General features: G+C 46.5%; 1 protein-coding gene across 7 annotated transcripts; it reads right to left on the bottom strand.

Annotated features, from left to right (window-relative positions):
• Window positions 1–1,485: 1,485 nt before the first annotated feature.
• SPA17 (sperm autoantigenic protein 17) lies at window positions 1,486–20,130 on the bottom strand. Of its 7 annotated transcripts, none has more exons than XM_083713864.1 (5): window positions 19,999–20,130; window positions 10,330–10,509; window positions 7,353–7,423; window positions 6,695–6,760; window positions 1,486–1,790 (listed from the first exon to the last, which is right to left on the bottom strand). In XM_083713864.1, the coding sequence occupies exons 2-5, from the start codon at window positions 10,481–10,483 to the stop codon at window positions 1,599–1,601; spliced, it is 483 nt and encodes a 160-aa protein (XP_083569990.1). In that variant the 5' UTR covers window positions 10,484–10,509; window positions 19,999–20,130; the 3' UTR covers window positions 1,486–1,598. The 7 variants fall into 7 exon arrangements, with proteins under 7 accessions (XP_083569990.1, XP_083569988.1, XP_083569992.1 ...); XM_083713862.1 differs by having other exon boundaries at window positions 10,330–10,515; window positions 19,999–20,128; XM_083713866.1 differs by lacking the exon at window positions 19,999–20,130 and adding an exon at window positions 19,558–19,821.
• Window positions 20,131–20,227: the final 97 nt, after the last annotated feature.

Genomic DNA, 20,227 nt, shown 5'->3' on the forward strand with positions numbered 1-20,227 from the left:
TGAGACCAAGAGGAGAAACGATAGCCATTTTCAAATATCTAAAGGGCTGTCACATGTAGGATAGACAAAACAAAAAAAAATTCCTTCCAGCAGCACCTTAAAGACCAACTAAGTCAGTTCTTGGTATGAGCTTTCGTGTGCATGCACACTTCTTCAGATACACTGAAGGGTCTGTTTCAGTGTATCTGAAGAAGTGTGCATGCACACGAAAGCTCATACCAAGAACTGACTTAGTTGGTCTTTAAGGTGCTACTGGAAGGAATTTTTTTTGTTTTGACTGTGGCAGACCAACACGGCTACCTATCTGTAACATGTAGGATAGAGAAAGCTTGTTTTCTTCTGCTTCAGAGACCAGGACCCAAACCAACGGATTAAAGTTATAAGAAAAGAGATTCTGATTAAATATCAGGAAGAACTTTCTGACAATAAGAGCTGTTCAACAACTGAACAGATTCCCATGAGAGATGGTGTACTCTCCTTTCTTGGAGGTTTTTAAGTAGAAGTTGGACGGCTGTTGAGATTCCTGCATGGCAGAGGGTTGGACTATAACCCTCCGGGGGGGGGGGGGCTCCAACTCTTGATGATTTTATGATCTATGATTCTAAGACTGGTGAACTAAAAGTCAAGAGCTCAGGATATTAACTGAGAAACAGAAATAAGATATATGTATTTCTCTTTAAGCTTAAAGAGCGGATCACCCTCTCTTTCCTTCGGATGCTGTGGCTAATATGTATGTATACTTAAAACTTTAACCACCCCCTGGTTCTAGGGATGAAAGGAACCATGTTAAAATTGAAAATCAGTATTGGTGTTAAAACTGAAACTCAGCATCAATACCATTGGATGTAAAGTTAAAGTAGGTACTTACCAAAATCCATGATATTTTTTGGTCCGTGTTGTTCATGATTCAGATTCAAAGAAAAATTAGACATGGGTCAAAACTGGCAAACATGTTTAAATACATTTCACTTGTGTGCATTCAGCTTTAGGAGCATGGCAAAAAAATTTTTTAAAAAATTAAAAGGTGCAAAGGGGGCAGAATTATGGGGGAAATGACTTCGGCAATCCTGCTTGCCATTGAACCCCAAGGGTTTTGACTATACACATTTTTGGCTTTAGGCACAATCCCTGGAATGTAACCCCCATACAAGTTATGGGCTTACTATATATATAAAAATCTCCAACCCAAAGTAAAGATTCCCCGCCCAGCCACCTGAGGCACCAAGACTGGCATAACCACAAAAGGTTATGCAAGGTCTGATTGTACAGGCTACAACGTTCATGAAAGTGCTTTGCACTTTACATCCATAGAACCACAACAACTTAGCAAATGAAATACTAAAAGAGCCATAAAGAGTCATATACCTCCTTTTGCTCCTCAATGTAGCCAAAAGGATGATGAAGTAGTAGGAGACTCACTATTTGTGCCTTAAAACAGATTCAGGCTGCTGTTCTGCTAATGAGCACCAAGAATGACAAGGTGCATTTTTGAAGGTTATTGTTTATTTCATAAACGTGACACATGCTCCTAAAGCAGACCCAGGGGCTTTGCCTTACGCCACTTCTAAACTTGACTGCTGGCAGGTTGCTGTGTAGCATTACTGTGGCTCTTTCTTTTCAGGTTCACTTGGCTTTTCCTCCTCCCTCACTTCTTCCAATTCTTCTTTTGTGGATTTTGTGTTCCTCCTTGATCTGTATCCCCTGTATGTGGCTTGAATTTTTGTAGCAGCCTCTTCTTCAGTTAGGCTCATAAGACTCATAGCTGCTGGTGGTTTCTCCACTCCTCCCTCCTTTACAATGGAAAAGAAAAACAAATGTACATGTCTAAGCTTTGCCTTTAACCAGCTGAGGGGTTTGAAGAGATATATAGCTCTCTCTTTGAAAAAGAGAGCGAGAGCTTTAAAAGTAACTCAAACCTCCATTATTCCAAAGGCTTTTTGGAAGGTGGTTTATGAGTCCTAGGGTGGGTGGGAAAACAAAATGCAACTTGTTTTGTCATTTTTTAAATATGTACTTTCCACAATATATTCACAGGACTATTTTTAGTGCTAGATGTTCTGTATGTCACTTGGGCAACTTTCCATCATTTTTTCAAAGGAAGTTTTGTCTGCTAAAAATGTGAGAATTTAGCACTCAGAATTTAGATATTACCAACTGTTCATCCTTGAGATGCAAGAAGAAAAAATCCCCTACCAGAAGAGAGGGGAGCAATGCCATAGGCTGCAGTTGCCTAATCTGTTTGCCTGCAATGGACAAAGGCTTCAAACGTCATTCAAACGTTACAAAATACAGAGGGTACACTTCATCCATAGTTAAGAAGTTTCAAATCCCAGTGATTTCAATGGGTGAATAGAACAGAAGCTTAAGCCTGCAAATATCTGCACACCTACCTGGAAATAATCCCCACAAACACAGCAGGACTTCCTTCTGACTAAATATGCATATCATCATCATCAGGGCTGGGCAATATACCAATATATTGTCCAAAACCGGCTTTAAGTCCATATCATGATACCGGTTTCATAATTTCTGACCTGCCAATATATTGCGAATCATGTTGTGTGTGTGTGTTATGCAAAAAGATGCGAAGAAAACCATTAAGCCAGTCAGTGCCTCTACATAGCTCCAACCTTATTTCAGATATTGTGATACAGTGGAATAGCAGGCGATATGTTTATCGGGCAGTATATCACGATGTTGAAAACCAGATATCACCCAGCCCTAATCATCATCCTATTTGTTACTGCATTTCCACAAAAAGAAGCACACTTAATGTGGTTTACAACAAAGAAAAGAGTACTACACCTCAAAATCAACACTGCAAGAACAATTTCATAGTAACATCATAAAACAACACAATAGCAATTATAACTGCATGCAAAAAGCAGTATTTCAATAATAAGAGTATAAATATAACAAGATTAAATTAACATCACACATTCTAGCAACAGCAGAAATAACAAGGGAGCATGGCAGTTTCACCTTAGTCCTATGGTGTTGCTCACACTGCAAGCCTTTTTCATAGAAAGCAATGGGACTTTAAACACTTGGTTGGGCTGTGCCTATATTTTCCCTGAAGGAATTTGTTGAACAAAAGTGTAACATAGCTCTCAGTGATGAGCTGCTCCCTTTGATTGCAGGTTCAGAGATCCAACTCAAACATCCAGGTGTCTTGGGGAAATGTTAGAAATAGGGCAGGCATAGGCAAACTCTGTCCCTCCAGATGTTTGGGACTACAATTCCCATCATCCCCGACCACTGGTCCTGTTAGCTAGGGATGATGGGAATTGTAGTCCCAAACATCTGGAGGGACAGAGTTTGCCTATGCCTGAAATAGGGCCAGCTGCCCATGATGTTGATTTCCAGAAGATTTCTATACAGATTAGGGCAATTTGCTTAGGAAAATATCCTGATGCCTTGGAGAGGGCATGGGCGTAGCCAGGATTTATTGGGGGGGGGGCAGGCTTTATGTTAGGGGGGCAGAACCGAGTTATCTGCAATTGGTCAGTTAGTTAAGTGTTTTTATTTCTTTACTTGATTTGAGTGAGACAACTGCCCACCCCTACCTCCTCCGCCCTACCCCACTACTTGCATGGGAGAGAGAGCTAATTCGCAATGTTTATTCTACCTGTATTTAAAACTAAGGACCTGACACCATCAAGCTTACCTAATATTGCATTTGCAACTGGCATCCATTCATAGTTACTAATTAACTTATGAAATGGGAAAACTTTATCCAAAGCAGATTTAGAGATGTGTTAACTGCTCTCACTTATGTGACTAGGCAAATTTCTCTTCCCCACCTGTTATGTACTGAATTGAATAGGATCCAAACTGCAGCAGTCTGATTGGTCCTAGAACAATAGGATCCAAAAGGCAGCAGTCTGATTGGTCCTAGAACAATAGGATTCAGAATGCAGCAGTCTGATTGGTCTTAGAACAATGCAGCAGTATGATTGGTTGGCAGGAACCACTCAATCATGCTCCAGATAGAAGTGAATCCACAACCTGATTGGCTTACAGTAGAATTCCAGAATTAGCCAATCATGTGCAGCCCATTGTGTAAATAATGTATATAAAGCAGATACTTTGAGGGGACGCTCATTCATTCCTCCTCACCACTATGAGCTGAATAAAGAGCATGAAATCACTTTGCGACTCTGAGTATATTTCACCACCCCACCCCCCTACCCCCGCCATGCATTTAACTTCAAGTGAAGGATTTTTTTCAGTGCATCAGCAACTAGGGATTTGAAACTGGAATCCATGCAGGGAAGAAGAGACTCCATAGATTGCTACTGATGAGAGTCTCTGGGTTGTATCTAAAGTAGAGCTAAGTTGGTAAGTCATAGTCCTGTGTTCAGAAGCATTTCCGTTTGTGCAACAGATTCTCCCCCCTCCCCAATCTGTTCTTGGGGTTCCCCTAACCCTCTGGAAGTCACAGGGTGCACATGGTGGGAAGATGATGGGCTGTTTTAGTTGGATGCCTCCCTCTATAAAAAGCAATGGAAATCATTTAGAAAAGTGAAAAGATCTTGACAAATTGACTGTTGCTGCATTCTATGCAAAGATTAGTCTGGCCTCACGGATTCTATACTGCCTCACGGCAGCTTTTGGGCATGGCAAGGTCAGTAGTGATTTACCGTATTTTTCCTTCTATAACACGCAGATTTTTTCTTCTAAAAAGGAAGGGGAAATGTCTGTGCGTGTTATAGAGCGAATGTGTGATCCCTGGAGCCGAAAAATCATGCAAAAATCAAATCGCGGCGCTGCACGCTGCACGGAGAAGCGAAACCTGAAAAGAGGAAGCGGCTGCTTTCCTGCATTCTGCCTCAGGGTCTTACTGCCCACCCTCCTCTGTTTCGTTGCTGTGTTTGCTGAAACGGAACAAAGAGCAGGGAAAGCCCCTCCCCTCCAGGCAAGCTCCGGTGCTGCTGCGGGAGAGGGAGAGAGAGGGGGGAAGGGAGAGAGAGAGGGGGAGGGGGAGGGAGAGAGAGAGGAGAGAGAGAGAGAGAGAGAGAGAGAGAGAGAGAGAGAGAGAGATGGCTGGCTTGGGTGGGGGGAAACTTTTGCCTTTCTTTCCTCCCTCCCGTTAAATCCCTCTCCTGCATTCTTAGCCAGCTGCTTCTCTGCACACCCCTCTAATGTCCCTTCTTTGTTTTTCCTTCGCTCCCCACTTAAAATGTGGTTACAAAGCATGGATCCTCAGGATCTTTGCATTGGGTCACCCCAAATTCACCATCAGATCACATAGCATGTCCATGGCTACAGCCTGCACCAAAAAAATCACGCACCCACTGTTGCCTGGGGCTGCAATGGTGCAAAAATGTGGTTAAAAAGCATGGATCCACAGGAATTCTCAGGATTTTGGCATTGGGTCACCCAAATTCACCATCAGATCACATAGCATGTCCATGGCTACAGCCTGCCCCCCCAAAATCACGTACCCACTGTTGCCTGGGGTTGCAATGGTGCAAAAATGTGGTTAAAAACCATGGATCCACATGGATCCTCAGGATCTTTGCATTGGGTCAGCCCAAATTCACCATCAGAGCACATAGCATGTCCATGGCTACAGCCTGCCCCCCAAAAATCACGCACCCACTGTTGCCTGGGGCTGCAATGGTGCAAAAATGTGGTTAAAAAGCATGGATCCACAGGAATTCTCAGGATTTTGGCATTGGGTCACCCCAAATTCACCATCAGATCACATAGCATGTCCATGGCTACAGCCTGCCCCCCAAAAAGCACGCACCCACTGTTGCCTGGGGCTGCAATGGTGCAAAAATGTGGTTAAAAAGCATGGATCCACAGGAATTCTCAGGATTTTGGCATTGGGTCACCCCAAATTCACCATCAGATCACATAGCATGTCCATGGCTACAGCCTGCCCCCCAAAAATCACGCACCCACTGTTGCCTGGGGCTGCAATGGTGCAAAAATGTGGTTAAAAAGCATGGATCCACAGGAATTCTCAGGATTTTGGCATTGGGTCACCCCAAATTCACCATCAGATCACATAGCATGTCCATGGCTACAGCCTGCCCCCCCCCAAATCACATACCCACTGTTGCCTGGGGCTGCAATGGTGCAAAAAACGTGGTTACAAGCCATGGATCCACATGGATCCTCAGGATCTTTGCATTGGGTCAGCCCAAATTCACCATCAGAGCACATAGCATGTCCATGGCTACAGCCTGCCCCCCAAAAATCACGCACCCACTGTTGCCTGGGGCTGCAATGGTGCAAAAACATGGTTACAAACCATGGATCCACATGGATCCTCAGGGTCTTTGCATTGGGTCAGCCCAAATTCACCATCAGAGCACATAGCATGTCCATGGCTACAGCCTGCCCCCCAAAAATCACGCACCCACTGTTGCCTGGGGCTGCAATGGTGCAAAAACGTGGTTACAAACCATGGATGCACAGGGATTCTCAGGATTTTTGCATTGGGTCAGCCCAAATTCACCATCAGATCACATGTCTGTGGCCACAGCATGAAGCACAAAAATGATACATCCACTGTTTCATTCAGAATGTTTTTTCCCTTGTTTTCCTCCTCTAAAAACGATGTGCGTGTTATGGTCAGGTGCGTGTTATAGAGCGAAAAATACGGTAGCTATGTAGCAAAGGGCTGAGAATGGTCTTCAGGTTCAAGAAAAGTACAGTGAACTCATTGAAGATTGCTTACTGGCTGTGCCTCAGATCCTTCCTTCTTCTCCTCTGCTTTATCACCACCTCCTGGTGGTGCAAGTTCCTGCAAAAACAAAGGCTATTTTCAATGCACTTGCTTGCCAGAAGAGCACCAGGGTCTGGTGGTACAGGTGATACTCAGTTCAAACCCAATCAAGGTGTAGGATGAGAAGGGTCAGGGAGTTGCTCACAATCATTTGGGTGTGTGGTTTTCTCTAGATCAGGGAACTTGTAGCTTTCCAGATGCTGTCGGACTCCATTTCCACAACCAATGTGAGTCAGGATTGATGGGAACTGAAGTGTGTCACCATTTGTAAGGTCACAGGTTCCTCACCCACAGTCTAGGAAGGGGTGGACTATGTGCCTTGATAGCCTCTGTGACCAAATCAACAAACACATTTGTTTTTTCTACCACCTTCCATAGTACTGTTACACAATTGACACATTCAAGTGTTAAATGAGCACCTAGAATTATTTCTGAGCTTTTGATTCAGTTCAGGCATAGCAATTTAGGGGCGGTGGCGGATGTTTAACCTGCCCTTCCCAAGCACCACAGTGCTTCCTATGCTACTAAGCTGTCTCTGCCCACACCCTCTGGCCTGTTAGTCCCGTCCCATCCCGTCCCCCCAATATGCCCACCATAAAATAAGACTTACATTGAAGGCATGGTTATTGTAGTATCGGTCGTCTATTTTTGCTCCCCATTCACATGGATCATAACCACTTTCTAAACAGAGTTTTGTAAAAGAAAATAAACACTGAATTATTTTATATGAAATAAGGGTCATATCCAATGCTGGTCACTAAAATTAAATAGGCATAGCTAACTTGGATCTGTTGTTCTTGTGTGTCTAATCTAAGTACAGTTTGGTTGGGGACAAACCCAAAATAAGCTACCCATTCAAGTATTTAGAGTAGCAGCTGCAATGAAATGCAGGTATCAAGTAACATGTCTTGGTCTAGTTATGCACTTTCAGCTTTAGGGATTGTAGGATTATTTTACTTTTCAAAATCTCTCAACTATTTATACTTACACCTGTGTACTTATATACAGCCAAGTGCAAGACAAAGGGGGAAGCAACTGCAAAATTCTCTATGGAGTTGAGTCAGGATTGTAAGTCAGAACACATGTATTTCCTTCCAAAAAAGAAACACGTCATGAAACATTTGCCCAATCTTACTGAGTTAAGGTATCCAATTTTGCATGAGTAGGTGGGAAGTAGAATGGTAATCAAGGACAGTTGGGTGGCAAAATGAGAAGTGACTACACTGGCTACTCATACCATTTTAAGTAACAGATGGTGCAAAAAGGAGTTAGTACATTGTAATCCTATGCACGTCTCCTGATAAATAAACATTTACTCCCAAGAAAGTATCAATAGTATTGCTGCCTATATCTGTTTTCAGCAACTACTTCAGGTCCCACAAACTGAGAGCTGCTACTTCATTTGTACTGCTTTGGAGGACCAGACCCATCTTGCGTACAACTGCTTATTCCACTCTGTTCATCATCACCCATCCTAAGCAGACAACATCCACAGGTACATTAGTCACAGGCGGGAAACAATCTCAGTGTCCTGTGACCCAAACTTTCTTTTTAGATGCATAGCCTGATTTTGGGCTGGAATACACAAACAGGCTTAAGGCGTTCATACAGTTCAACAGTTTCCCTTGAGACAGTAAAATATTTTTAAAAACATAAACAACAAAACAAATGCTCACAAGGTTATATTTCATGGCCTCAGACCAAGGAGATATCGGTTCACATATCCACCCAGCTACAAAGCTCACTGGGTCATTTTAGGAGAGCTACTCTCAACCTAGCCTACATTACAGGTTGCAAGGATAAAGTGGGTGCACTACCTTGAACTCTTTGGAGGAAAGGTAGGATAGAAATGAAAGCCCCTTTAAAAAAATACTGAACTCAAGAAAGAGGGGGGAGGGTCAACACAACCAAGGTGTGGCGGCGGGAGAGTCCGGGTGATTCACAATAACAGATATATAATGGCATCTTCAACTCATGTGGCAACTAGACTGGTGACTGGGAGTGGCTGCCGAGACCACACAATACCGGTTCTGAAAGACCTACATTGGTTCCCAGTATGGGAGTCATGCAGGCTGGAACTGATGGTAACTGTAATTCAACAACTGGAGGGTGACATGCTCTCTCTCCATCCCTGTCCTAAACATGACTTTTTAGACTCTTAAAAAGCAAACATAAGCAGCTTAGCCTGGCTCCCCATGTTTGGAAATATTTTTCCTGTCCTGCTTATGCAGACAGATCTGCACGGTGTCCTTAAGTTGCATAATAAAATCTGGCTTCACAATTTGTGTTTCGGGGCCAGGTGGATAAGGTGTAGAACTCACAGAACCCCATTATGAAACTGCTGGTGCTGCATGCCCTATAAAATTAAAATAACCCTCCTGAGTGTCAGTCTGCCTAGCAACATCTACACGTATAGAACAAATTACATTATGAAGGTCTGCTAAAGAACAGTGTATTTTGAAAGGAGGGTATCATTCCAAGCAAAAAAGTGTAGGCTTCTACCTGCAGCTCTGAGGCACAACTGAGTATTGCCTCTGGGAAGAGGAAAACTAAGTATATGAGATGGTAAGGGGTTCTTTCTCTTGCACCCAAAACATTCACTGCTCACTCACTTCCCTTGCATAACGCTATAAACCTTCTCCAAAAGTGTCATTTACTAGACATTTTAAAAACAAAAAAGAGGCCAAATAGCTCTGAGCTTCACTGTGAGTCATCCTGCAATTAAAAACACCACCACATGTTTGTAGCTTGGTCAATCAGCAAGACTGCTTCCTCCGGCCGGCTATTTTTTAAAAAATGCTTCATAAAAATTATCCCAAAGAACTAGGAGTACCACATTATCAAGAGAAGGCCACAACAACATGAAATTAATCATACTTGGATTGCTGTCAAGTAGCTTCAAATGAAGAAAGGGGCTTCAAATCCATCAGGGGCTTTTTCCTTGCCTCAAGACGCAATCCTATAACTATCAACACACTTTCCTGGATAGTACCTATATATAAAGTAGACAGGAAAGTCCTACACCTGCTTTTAGTAGAGGGTCAAAGTGCAACAGTGTGTGAAAAACCTTCTATTTTGGGAAAGAGAAGTATAAAGATGTGGAATCTTTGCTCCTTGTTCACAGAGCAAGCCATGTACTCTGTACTTGCACACCAAATGGCCAAGAAGGGAAAGAGGAACATGTCTTTTCTGCACCCTCAGACTTCCAGTGCATTTTCTTCCTCCCATCCTACCAATTCTAGGTTTCCCATGATCTAAAGAAAATGCCTCTGTTTGTGTAAAGCTAGTACTGGGTAGTGTTTTATGACTGCAACCACAAAAAGTAGACTTTCACATCTGCCCTCCAGATGCTATGGACAGCTTCAATCATCCCTGACTATTGAAAGACTGTGAGTGATAGAAGCTGTAGTTTAAAACATCTGGAGGGCACCAATTGAGAAAGGTTGCTGTACACACTTACCTGGAAGTCCCACTGAATACAGGGGGACTTCTGAATAGGATTAGGTTGGTATGGATCTTTCCTCAGGGAGAAGAATGTGTGCACATTTACGTTAAACATATGTGAAATTATCTCAGTTTATGCTCACTTTCTCTTTCAATGAGAAGAGTTTCAAAATACTTGGCTGCAAAGCTTGGTATATCCGCAGGCTGGCTCCTCAAGACTTCCCTGGCAAGTCCTTCGAGCAGATTTGCAAATCCTGGAGGAATGCGTTGAGTGGTGTTGGAGAATGGAATGGACATTGTCTCTCAATAGGTTTCTATTCCACCTGCAGCTTCATTAACAAGAGAAATGCATTATTTTTGTATCTGAAAAACAGAATTTTTGTTGGTCTAATATATACAGATGTTACAGGTATTACAACTGAAGTTTTGAAACTCATACATTCCCCACCCACTGCATCATTTACTGAATGAAGCGTGAACACAAATGCCTACATTATACTTAAGACACAAAGAGCACAAAATAACAATAATCATCACTGCAATTTGCTATCTGATATTCAGAAATCTGCAACGGCAGCTTTACTCTGGGGCTGCAATACCTTATTTATGAGATCTGTTGATGAAAAACGTTTTGATCAACGCAAAACAAGAACTCATTTAACCAGGGACAAGGTATTTAATTTAAAATAATTTTCTTTCAGGCCCACAGACTGCACTTCCTTCTCTTTCTTACTATGAGACCAGAGAAGCCATGCAGGGGGGGAGAGTAATTTAAAATTATTTTTAATACAGGTTCTTATATGGCAAGTGCCATATCAAGGCAAAATGCCCACAAATGAAAGACAAGAGATGTTCCTCTTCTAACATGTTTTTTGCATGAATAACTCCCCTTTTCTTCAAGAAAGGGGGTGCAGCTAGCATGAAGGAAGGCTAGGAAGGCAGCCTCAGATCTTCCTGTAAGAGGAGGGACCTCCTGCCTCAATCCCCGATGACTTCCTGACTTCATGGTGAATGGTCAGACACTGAGAGGGGCTGCTGTTGTAGGCAGACCCTAGTTCTGGGCTGGGCCAGATGTGGTTCTTCATGAATTTCTAGCTGGCCATCAGAATGTCCCTAGCCTATACACCCTCCCTAGCAGCACCATCTGTAAATATTTTTCCCCTGGCTGGAATGTGTCCTTGGATACTGATGATGACTCTTGTGTGTCTAGATAGAACATAGAGAGTGGGGTCTGTGAGTGTCTGTGTTGAAGCTAGCCTAAAAAGAGAGATGCAACCTTCCTCAAGCAGAGTTCATTTATTAATTATATATCTTGTTGCAATTTATGAAAGCGTATATACTTTTCATGTTGCAAGCCACCTTGAGCATGGTTTGAACAGTGGAAAGGTGATATACAAATAAAATTACTGATGTATGTACACAGTGCTTTTTTAAAAAAAAATATTTAGGGTTACTCTCATTTTCCTACTCATATTGAAATACTTGCCCTCAATGATGCCAAACTTAGGTTCACAAAATGTTTAGGGGTATGCATACCCCTGCATTCCCCCAGAAAAAAGCACTGTTGTACATAGGCTATGCTTGAATGCATCATCTAAACACAAAAAGTATGCTTTCTTCCGCAGGAATCCCCCCATAAGCAAATTTATCTGTTTAGGTGATTAAAATTCATACACTTAACTCACCAAGGTTTGGTTAAGTGGGCCCTACTTTTTAAAGCATGGGAGTACATATTTCCACTAGCTAATTGCAATTCAAACAGATGTTTAAAAGCACAGCAAAGCAGTCAATACAAAAGTCAAAGATTCAATAGAGCTGTTAAGTTGTGGGTTGACATAGCAGACGACACAGCGATTTCTCCAAGTAGCTCTTTATTTTGTAAGCTGGAATACAACTGACTGCCAACAGCTCAGCCGGCCTGCTTTTATAGGCAGCCGGCTGTCAACATTGTAGCAACAACAGCCCAGAGTTCCCGCCTAAAATAACTGACGTGGACCTGAGTGAAAACTATCTACAGACCTGAGTGAAAACTATATACAGTATCCCCCTGCTGGCCCAGGGTGAAACTTCACTACATAACACCCCTCCCCACCGAGATAAGGTGTTAGTTACAATCGTAATGGTTTCCTTATATACAGCACTACGCGTAATGGTTCAATTAGGCACAAAAGCATATCGGTTACATTTCCCATACTTAGACCAACAGTGATACATGTCCAACAACATAGTCCTTTAAATAAGTTGGGCGCTTGGGAACTCTGCCAGACTGCCAGGGACTGGTAGCCAAGTCCAGAGGGCCACACAGTTCTTGCTGAGGCTGTGGTGCGACCCTAGGTGGCGTTGGAACCAACTCCCCTGGATCCGCTGCTGTGGGTGGAGCCTCCGCAAGTGGAGTGGTTTGGTTCGGCTCCACGCTGGCAGTTTGCGAGGGAGGTGTAGGTGGGGCCTCGCCATCTGTACGTGTCTCTTCTGGAGCCGCAAGCGCAGTTGGGGGCACCTCGGTAGTGTCCAAGTTCCCAACCCTGCGCCTAAGCTGGTCTATGTGCCGTCGCCACAAGCGTCCGTCTTCAAGTGCCACCTGGTACGAGCGAGGTCCAGTGACTCCCACTACTGTGGCTGGCACCCAAGGAATGTCCCCCACATAGTTCCGGGCAAAGACCTGGTTTCCTGGGACAAATGACCGTGGTGCGTTGGCACAGCCTGGGGGTTCAGCCATGGCAAAGTCCGGGTGTAGCCGGTCGAGCGGTGACCTGAGGCGGCGGCCCATAAGCAGTTCAGCAGGACTCCTCCCTGTGGCCGCATGAGGGGTGATGTGTTGCACGAACAAGTATTCGGCGACCCGCTCATGCCAGTCTCCCCGGTCCAGGCGCACCAGTGCCTCTTTTGCCGAGCGCACCATTCTTTCCGCTTGCCCGTTGCTGGATGGATGAAAGGGTGCCGTTAGGGCATGGCGGATGCCCAGTCCCAAAAGATACCGCTCAAACGTGCCTGACGTGAACTGCGGTCCGTTGTCAGAGACAAGGACATCAGGACACCCATGCGTTGCAAACAGGCCTCGCAGCACCCGGATGACAGCTTCGGTAGTGGTGGAGGGCATCAGGGCGACCTCCAGCCATTTGGAATAGGCGTCCACCACTACCATAAAGGTCCGGCCGTGAAAGGGGCCAGCCAGGTCGATGTGCACCCTCGACCAGGGTGTCTTTGGCGTCTCCCAGGTGTGTCCCTTAGCTGCCGGTGGTGCAGGCCTCGACTCTTGGCACGCTTGACAGGCGGACACCCAGGCAGTGATGGCATCGTCTATATTAGGCCACCAGACGTAACACCGAGCCAACGCCTTCATTTTGACAATTCCCGGGTGGCCAACGTGCAGAGCCTCCAGGACGCGCTGACGGAGTCCCTGGGGAATCACGACGCGGTCTCCCCACAGCAGACAGCCGCGATGAGCTGAGAGTTTATGTTGTCTGGTTGCGAAGGACTGGAACTCCGATGCAAAAGGCCCTTGTGGCCACCCCCTCCACACCCAGTTGAGCACCCGGCTGATGGTGCGATCCTGGGCAGACGCGGAGGCCACAGTGGCAGCCGATACAGGCGCTGCCGGAAGATCCTCAATCAGAAGGAGCGATGAAGCTGGAGCCGGGTCTTCCACAAATGCTGGAAGAGGGCAACGGCTGAGAGCGTCGGCATGGCCCATCGATTTCCCCAGGCAATGGATGAGCCGGTAGTGGTAGGCAGCCAGGAAAACAGTCCATCGCAGCATGCGTGGCGAGAGGACCGGTGGAGTTGGATGATCACCGGCGAGGAGGCCCAGGAGTGGCTTGTGGTCAGTGATGAGGTCAAAAGTCCTGCCATAGAGGTATTCATGGAACCTCTTCACTCCAGCCACAAGTGCCAGTGCCTCCTTGTTGAGCTGGCTGTAATTCCGTTCCGTCGGAGATAGCGTCCTGGAAAAGTAGGCGAGCGGTGCTTCTCTTCCGTCTGGAAAACGGTGACTAAGGACAGCACCAATGCCAAAAGGTGAGGCGTCGCAGGCAAGGACCAGCGGCCTGGATTCACTGTACTGTACCAGCACACTGTCTGATGAAAGGAGAGCCTTGACCGCGCTGAAGGCTGCCGTCTCCCGATGACCCCAGGCCCAAGGCGTCTTAGTGCTAAGGAGTCGGTGAAGAGGCTCAGCCACTGTGGCTTTGTGGGGCAGGAACATGTTATAAAAGTTCAGCAGCCCCAGGAACGCCTGCAACTCCGTCTTGTTCTTTGGGGTGGGGGCCTGCTGGATAGCGTGGATCTTGGATGTGGTCGGGTGAAGGCCGGAGGCATCGATAAGATAGCCCAGGAACTCTACCTGTGGAACGGCGATCTGGCACTTCTCCCTCATTACCTTGAGCCCAGCCTCTTGGAACCTGGTCAGCACGGCACGGAGGCGCTCAAACAGCTGCTGGTGTGAGTCTGCAGACACCAAGACGCCATCAAAATATGGTACCACGCCTGGAAGCCCTTGCAGGAGACGCTCCATAAGGCTTTGGAAAATGCCAGGAGCCACACTCACCCCGAACTGCAACCGGCGGCAATGGAATGCCCCCCGGTGGGTGACGATCGTCTGGGCTTCAGCAGTGGCATCATCGACTGGCAGTTGTTGATAGGCTTGGGCAAGGTCCAGCTTAGCGAAGACCTTACCCTCACCCAGGGAATGCAGCAGGTGTTGGACAACAGGAACCGGATAAGTGTGCTGCTGAAGTGCCTTGTTGATCGTGCACTTGTAGTCAGCGCAGATTCTCACCGACCCATCTGGCTTGACAGGCGTGACGATGGGGGTTTCCCACTTGGCGTGGTCAACCAGCTCCAAAACTCCTTGGGCGATCAGTTTGTCCAGTTGTTCGTCCACCTTAGCCTTGAGAGCAAAGGGAACCCGGCGTGGCTTTAGCTTGATGGGGGCGACTTGTGGATCAAGGCTAAAGGAGATGGGCGTACCTGTATATTGTCCCAAGGTGCCGTCAAAAACCTCGGCAAAGTCTTTGACCAGACCCTCAGTCTCTGCGTTAGAGATGCAGTTGATGCCGGTGACTTCCAGGCCGAGAGCATCAAACCAGTCTAGCCCTAGGAGGCTTGGCCGCTGACCTTCAACCACCACCAACCGGAGCAGGCCCGAAAAATCCTTGAAGGCGATCCGGAACCAGCCAACGCCTACCACGGGAATGTCGTTTCCCTGGTAGTCTCTCAGGTGTACGCGGTGAGAGTCGAGTTGCCTTTTGGACACTCTGGGTACCAGTCTTTTGATGGTGCTCCATGACACGATGGATAGGGCAGACCCGGTGTCGATCTCCATGTCACATGGAGCTCCTTCAATGAGCACCGTGACGTTCAGCTTGCGTCGCGTAGGCGAGTCGGTTTGGCCAATCGTGGTTCCAGACGGGCAGCGGCAGTTGGTGAGAGCGAAACAACTTTCGTTGGCAGACTGGAGTGAAGACTTGGACTTGCGAGTCGATGAAGGGGGGGTGTCAGACGGAGCCGATCGGCAGACCTTAGCGTCTTCACTGGAGGATGCCTCATCACTGCTGGCCTCTTCATGATGCACCGGAACTGGCTCCCTAGCAAGACGCGGGCTGGTGGCCACAGCCTCCTCAATGGCTTTCTGTAGCGTGAGGTCTGGCTTGGCGAGGAGACGCTGTTGCAGATGGATGTCCCGGACCCCGCAGACGATTCGATCCATCAGGGCATCGTCTAAGTCTCGGAACTCACAGTGCATTGCAGCCTGTCGCAGGGCGGTGGTGTAGTTGTTGATTGACTCCCCCTCTGCCTGGTTCCGGTGGTAGAACGCATGGCGGGCAGCAATCTTGGACGGCTTTGGTGCGTAGTGGTTGCGGAGCTTCTCTTGAATCGTGTCCCATGGTGTTGCCTGGACTGCTTCAGGCGCAACCAATGCTCGGGCCGTCTCAAACACCTCAGGCTCACAGAGGCTGAGGAATAGGCCCCGCTTCCGATCCTTTGATACTGCTGTCAGCTCGTTGGCTTGGAGGTAGCAGTCGAACCGAGCGAGGTAGGAGTCCCATGATTCAGAGGCTGGTGCAAACGGCGGTAGAGGCACAAGTGAAGCCATGATTCCGATGCCGGCGTGAAGGGCGATGGATGGAACACAGTGCTCTTAGCCAGAACAGTCAGCTCTGAATTGGTTCTGTCCAGTGATTTCGCTCAGTGATTTCGCTCTGTGATTCAGCTCAGTGATTCAGCTCAGTTCAGAGGCTGGCCGCATCTGGCTGTGCTCTGATGTCCATCCATCCCACCTTCGTCGCCAGTGTTAAGTTGTGGGTTGACATAGCAGATGACACAGCGATTTCTCCAAGTAGCTCTTTATTTCGTAAGCTGGAATAGAACTGACTGCAAACAGCTCAGCCGGCCTGCTTTTATAGGCAGCCGGCTGTCAACATTGTAGCAACAACAGCCCAGAGTTCCCGCCTAAAATAACTGACGTGGACCTGAGTGAAAACTATCTACAGACCTGAGTGAAAACTATATACAGTATCCCCCTGCTGGCCCAGGGTGAAACTTCACTACATAACAAGAGCACTTCTGTTTCCTCAGTTCTGCCATTAGAAATAAACTCCAGGATATTAAATGACAACAGTTTGTTGTAAAGTTCTACTTATGAATTTAGTAGCAAGCAAAGTCAGGGAATGCAGGAGTTACAGCAGAGATAGAAGCCTTAATTCATTCTATTTAGTACATATTGCACCTCTGCTAAAATTTCAGTTGCCTTTTATACAGTCACAGTTTACCTTCACAGCTTGAGTGAGGTTACAAATATGAGTTTGTGCACCTCTCATTACCCTAATGGATGTAATTAGAAGCGCAAGTATTCAGATCTGGAAACAGGAAACAAACTCATACATTCGCAAACACTTTCAACAGTGCAATCTTATACGTACATGTCTAAGTACGCCACAACAAGCAAAATTGGACTTTCTCTTAATTAAGTGTGTATAGGATTGCAATCCTGTGCTAACCACCTGGAAATAAGCACCACTGAAAACAGTGAAACTTCCTTCTCAGTAAACATATAGTAATGTACTGCTAATACAGTAACTGTGATTGCAATCAAACTATACTTAAGTCTCCTTGACCTCAATGGGTTCTGCATTCTGAGCTGCCTGCAAAGGATCAGAATGCAAACTTACATGAATTTGTAATTTTTATTTGGGAAAATATTTAAATTGTGCTATAACTACTGCCTGTAGCTGCTTGCGTCCTGAGAACACTTACTTGAGAATAAGTTCCACTGAACTCAGTGGAATTTATACTCAAGTGAGTATACAGCTTCGGTCCTGTATACCTGAAGGAGCATCTTCCCCCTCATTGTTTAGCCTGGACACTGAGGTCCAGTTCTGAGGGCCTCCTGGCAGCTTCCTCATTGTGAGAAGTGAAGCTACGAGAACCAGGCAGAGCGCCTTTTCGGGTAGTGGTACCCACGCTGCAGAATGCCCTCCCCTAGACAAATGAAGGCAGCCCTTTATCAGGAAACCTTTAATGTCTGGTGTTTTGTTGTGCTTTTCTTATATTGTTTTGGAAGCTGCCCATCATGGCTGGGGTAACAAGTTATAAATAATAATTACTATTATTTCTATGTAAATATGCACAAGATTGAGCTGCAAACTGTGGATTTAGTAGCCTTACTGACAAAACAGACAGAAAAGTCTACATTCAAGGTTCAATTCAAAATGACCATTATTTTTAATTTTAAAACATATATAGCACCATTCATTTTGTTTAGGATTCTAGGGCAATGTACAATTTACTGGTCACCATGCTTTCTTGTTCTATCTTTGAGATCAGCATAGAAATGTCACAGACATCTTTGGCCCCAGCAATTCCCCCAACTCAGTTTATTCTTGTCTATCTTTAACATGTTACCATTCAACATGGTTGATATTATTAATTTATGATTAATTTCTTAACCTCCCTTCACCATGAGGTCCCAGAGCAGGTTACCACAATCTAAAAATATATTAAAAGATGACTTGTAATGAGCTATACCTATTATTAGGGATTAGTGACCTGTTTTCCAATTCCATTATTTTATAATGATTTTTTTTTAAGCACTTCCTGGAAGAAGAGGAGCTGGGTCACTTCGAGACTGTCACTAATTTCTGGTGGAATTCAATCACATGCCAACAAATGTGAATAAATGTGCAATAAATAGGTCTGGAAGTGCCTTGAGTCTCCCATTTGCTGGGAATCTGCACACAAAACATAAGACAGATGCTCTGCTTTCAAATGCAAGAGTAACAATCCCTGGTTACTTCCACACAACTCATTCACTGAATGTTCATTTTGATCTTGATTTGTTTGCGAGGTAACATGATGTCGCATGAAGCAAATTTAATCCCGTACTGGCTGAGACCCTACCTGACTGCAGACTGTCTCGCCAGAGTGGTGCATGCTCTAATTATCTCCCACTTGGACTACTGCAATGCAGTCTGTGTGGGGATATCTTTGAAGGTGACCCGGAAACAACAATTAATCCAGAATGCGGCAGCTAGACTGGTGACTGAGAGTGGCCACCAAGACCATATAACACCGGTCCTGAAAGACCTACCTTGGCTCCCGGTACGTTTCTGAGCACAATTCAAAGTGTTAGTGCTGACCTTTAAAGCCCTAAACGCCCTCGGCCTGTATACCTGAAGGAGCATCTCCACCTCCATCATTCAGCCCAGACACTGAGGTCCAGCTCCAAGGGTCTTCTGCTAGCTTCCTCCTTGCAAGAAGCAAAGTTACAGGAAACCAGGCAGAGGGCCTTCTTGGTAGTGGCGTCCGCCCTGTGGAACGCCCTCCCATCAGATGTCAAGGAAATAAACAACTATCTTTTAAAAGACATCTGAAGGCAGCCCTGCTTAGGGAAGTTTTTTATGTTAGAAGTTTTATTCTGATTTTAATGTTATGTTAAAAGCTGCCCAGAGTGGCTGGGGAAACCCAGCCGGATGGGCGGGGTAGAAATAAATTATTATTATTATTATTATTATTATTATTATTATTATTATTATTATTATTATTATCCAGTGCGTTTACCCCTCACTTTCTTCAGGGCAAAGAAGTCTCGCAGAGTTTCTGAAATCCACTTTAAAGGCACACCCTGAACTGGACCGCTTGAGGCGGAATCCCATCGGCCGAATTGCACCAGTGGAAGCGGGGGGGGGGGGCGTGGATTCTGTGGACCTCAAGACGTTGCTGAACTTCAGCTCCCAGCAGCCCTAAACCAGAAGGGCCAACAGCCAGGAATAGCCGTAGACCCACTTATTCCCCACTGCCTGGCTTAGCCGCCCTTCGTGTGGACGAGGCACTCTGCCCATGATCAGAAACACTCGCCCTCTCCCGCCCCGCCCGACCTGAAGGTGACGTCACAAAGCGGCTCCTCGCGCTCCTATCAGTCTTATCCCACCTCGGCCTATTTGACTGTGGGGAGCGGGAGAGGAAGCGGCGGGAGCGACAACAAAACCCCACCTCTCGCCCCTTTTTCTCAACTCGCCTGAGAGAACCGAGAGAAAAGCTCTGCGTTTGTTGTCAGTTGCCTTGGCAACCCCAAGCGGGACGGCAAGCGGGGAGGGACACAAGAGAGCGAACCGTTAGTGGAGCTGTCGGCCGGTCGCTCTCGCGCAGCCCCGGATTCGTTCTCCAAGCCAAGGCCCGCCTCTCGGATGCCCGGAACCGCCCTCCTATTGGACGACGGACCCGCCTTTCAAGCAAAAGTTTCGCCCCCCCCCCCGCCAGCCCGCCCACTCGAGGCCTCCGCTTATTGAAACTGCCTCAGCGCCGCCCTCGGGTTTCACCTGGTTGCCCGTTTACGCAAGGGGAAGCTCGCGGCGTGGCCAGAGAAGGAGGCGGTGGCGAGGCCAAGCCTTTTGGCCGAAGCAGGGGAGCCAGCGCTCCTGTCGCGTCTAGTCAGGGCCCATTGACCTGGGACTCTGCGGGGCGGAGCGGGAGCCGGCAGCCGCCTCAGGGGTTCGCGAAGGCCTTACGCAACAAACGGCGGCGGCGTCACGCGACGCCCCCCCCACA

This window comes from Podarcis gaigeae (assembly GCF_964106915.1).
Source record: "Podarcis gaigeae genome assembly, chromosome: 15".
Lineage (NCBI taxonomy): Eukaryota > Metazoa > Chordata > Lepidosauria > Squamata > Lacertidae > Podarcis > Podarcis gaigeae.

Bases quoted from the DNA above. Each gene is read 5' to 3' on its own strand.
- SPA17 (XM_083713864.1), bottom strand. From the start codon at position 10,483: ATGTCCATTCCATTCTCCAACACCACTCAACGCATTCCTCCAGGATTT. The intron at 7,424-10,329 runs GTGAGCATAAAC...AACTCTGTTTAG, and splicing joins TCTTCTCATTGAAAGAGAAA to AAAGTGGTTATGATCCATGT. The intron at 1,791-6,694 runs GTAAGCAATCTT...TCCATTGTAAAG, and splicing joins AAGGATCTGAGGCACAGCCA to GAGGGAGGAGTGGAGAAACC.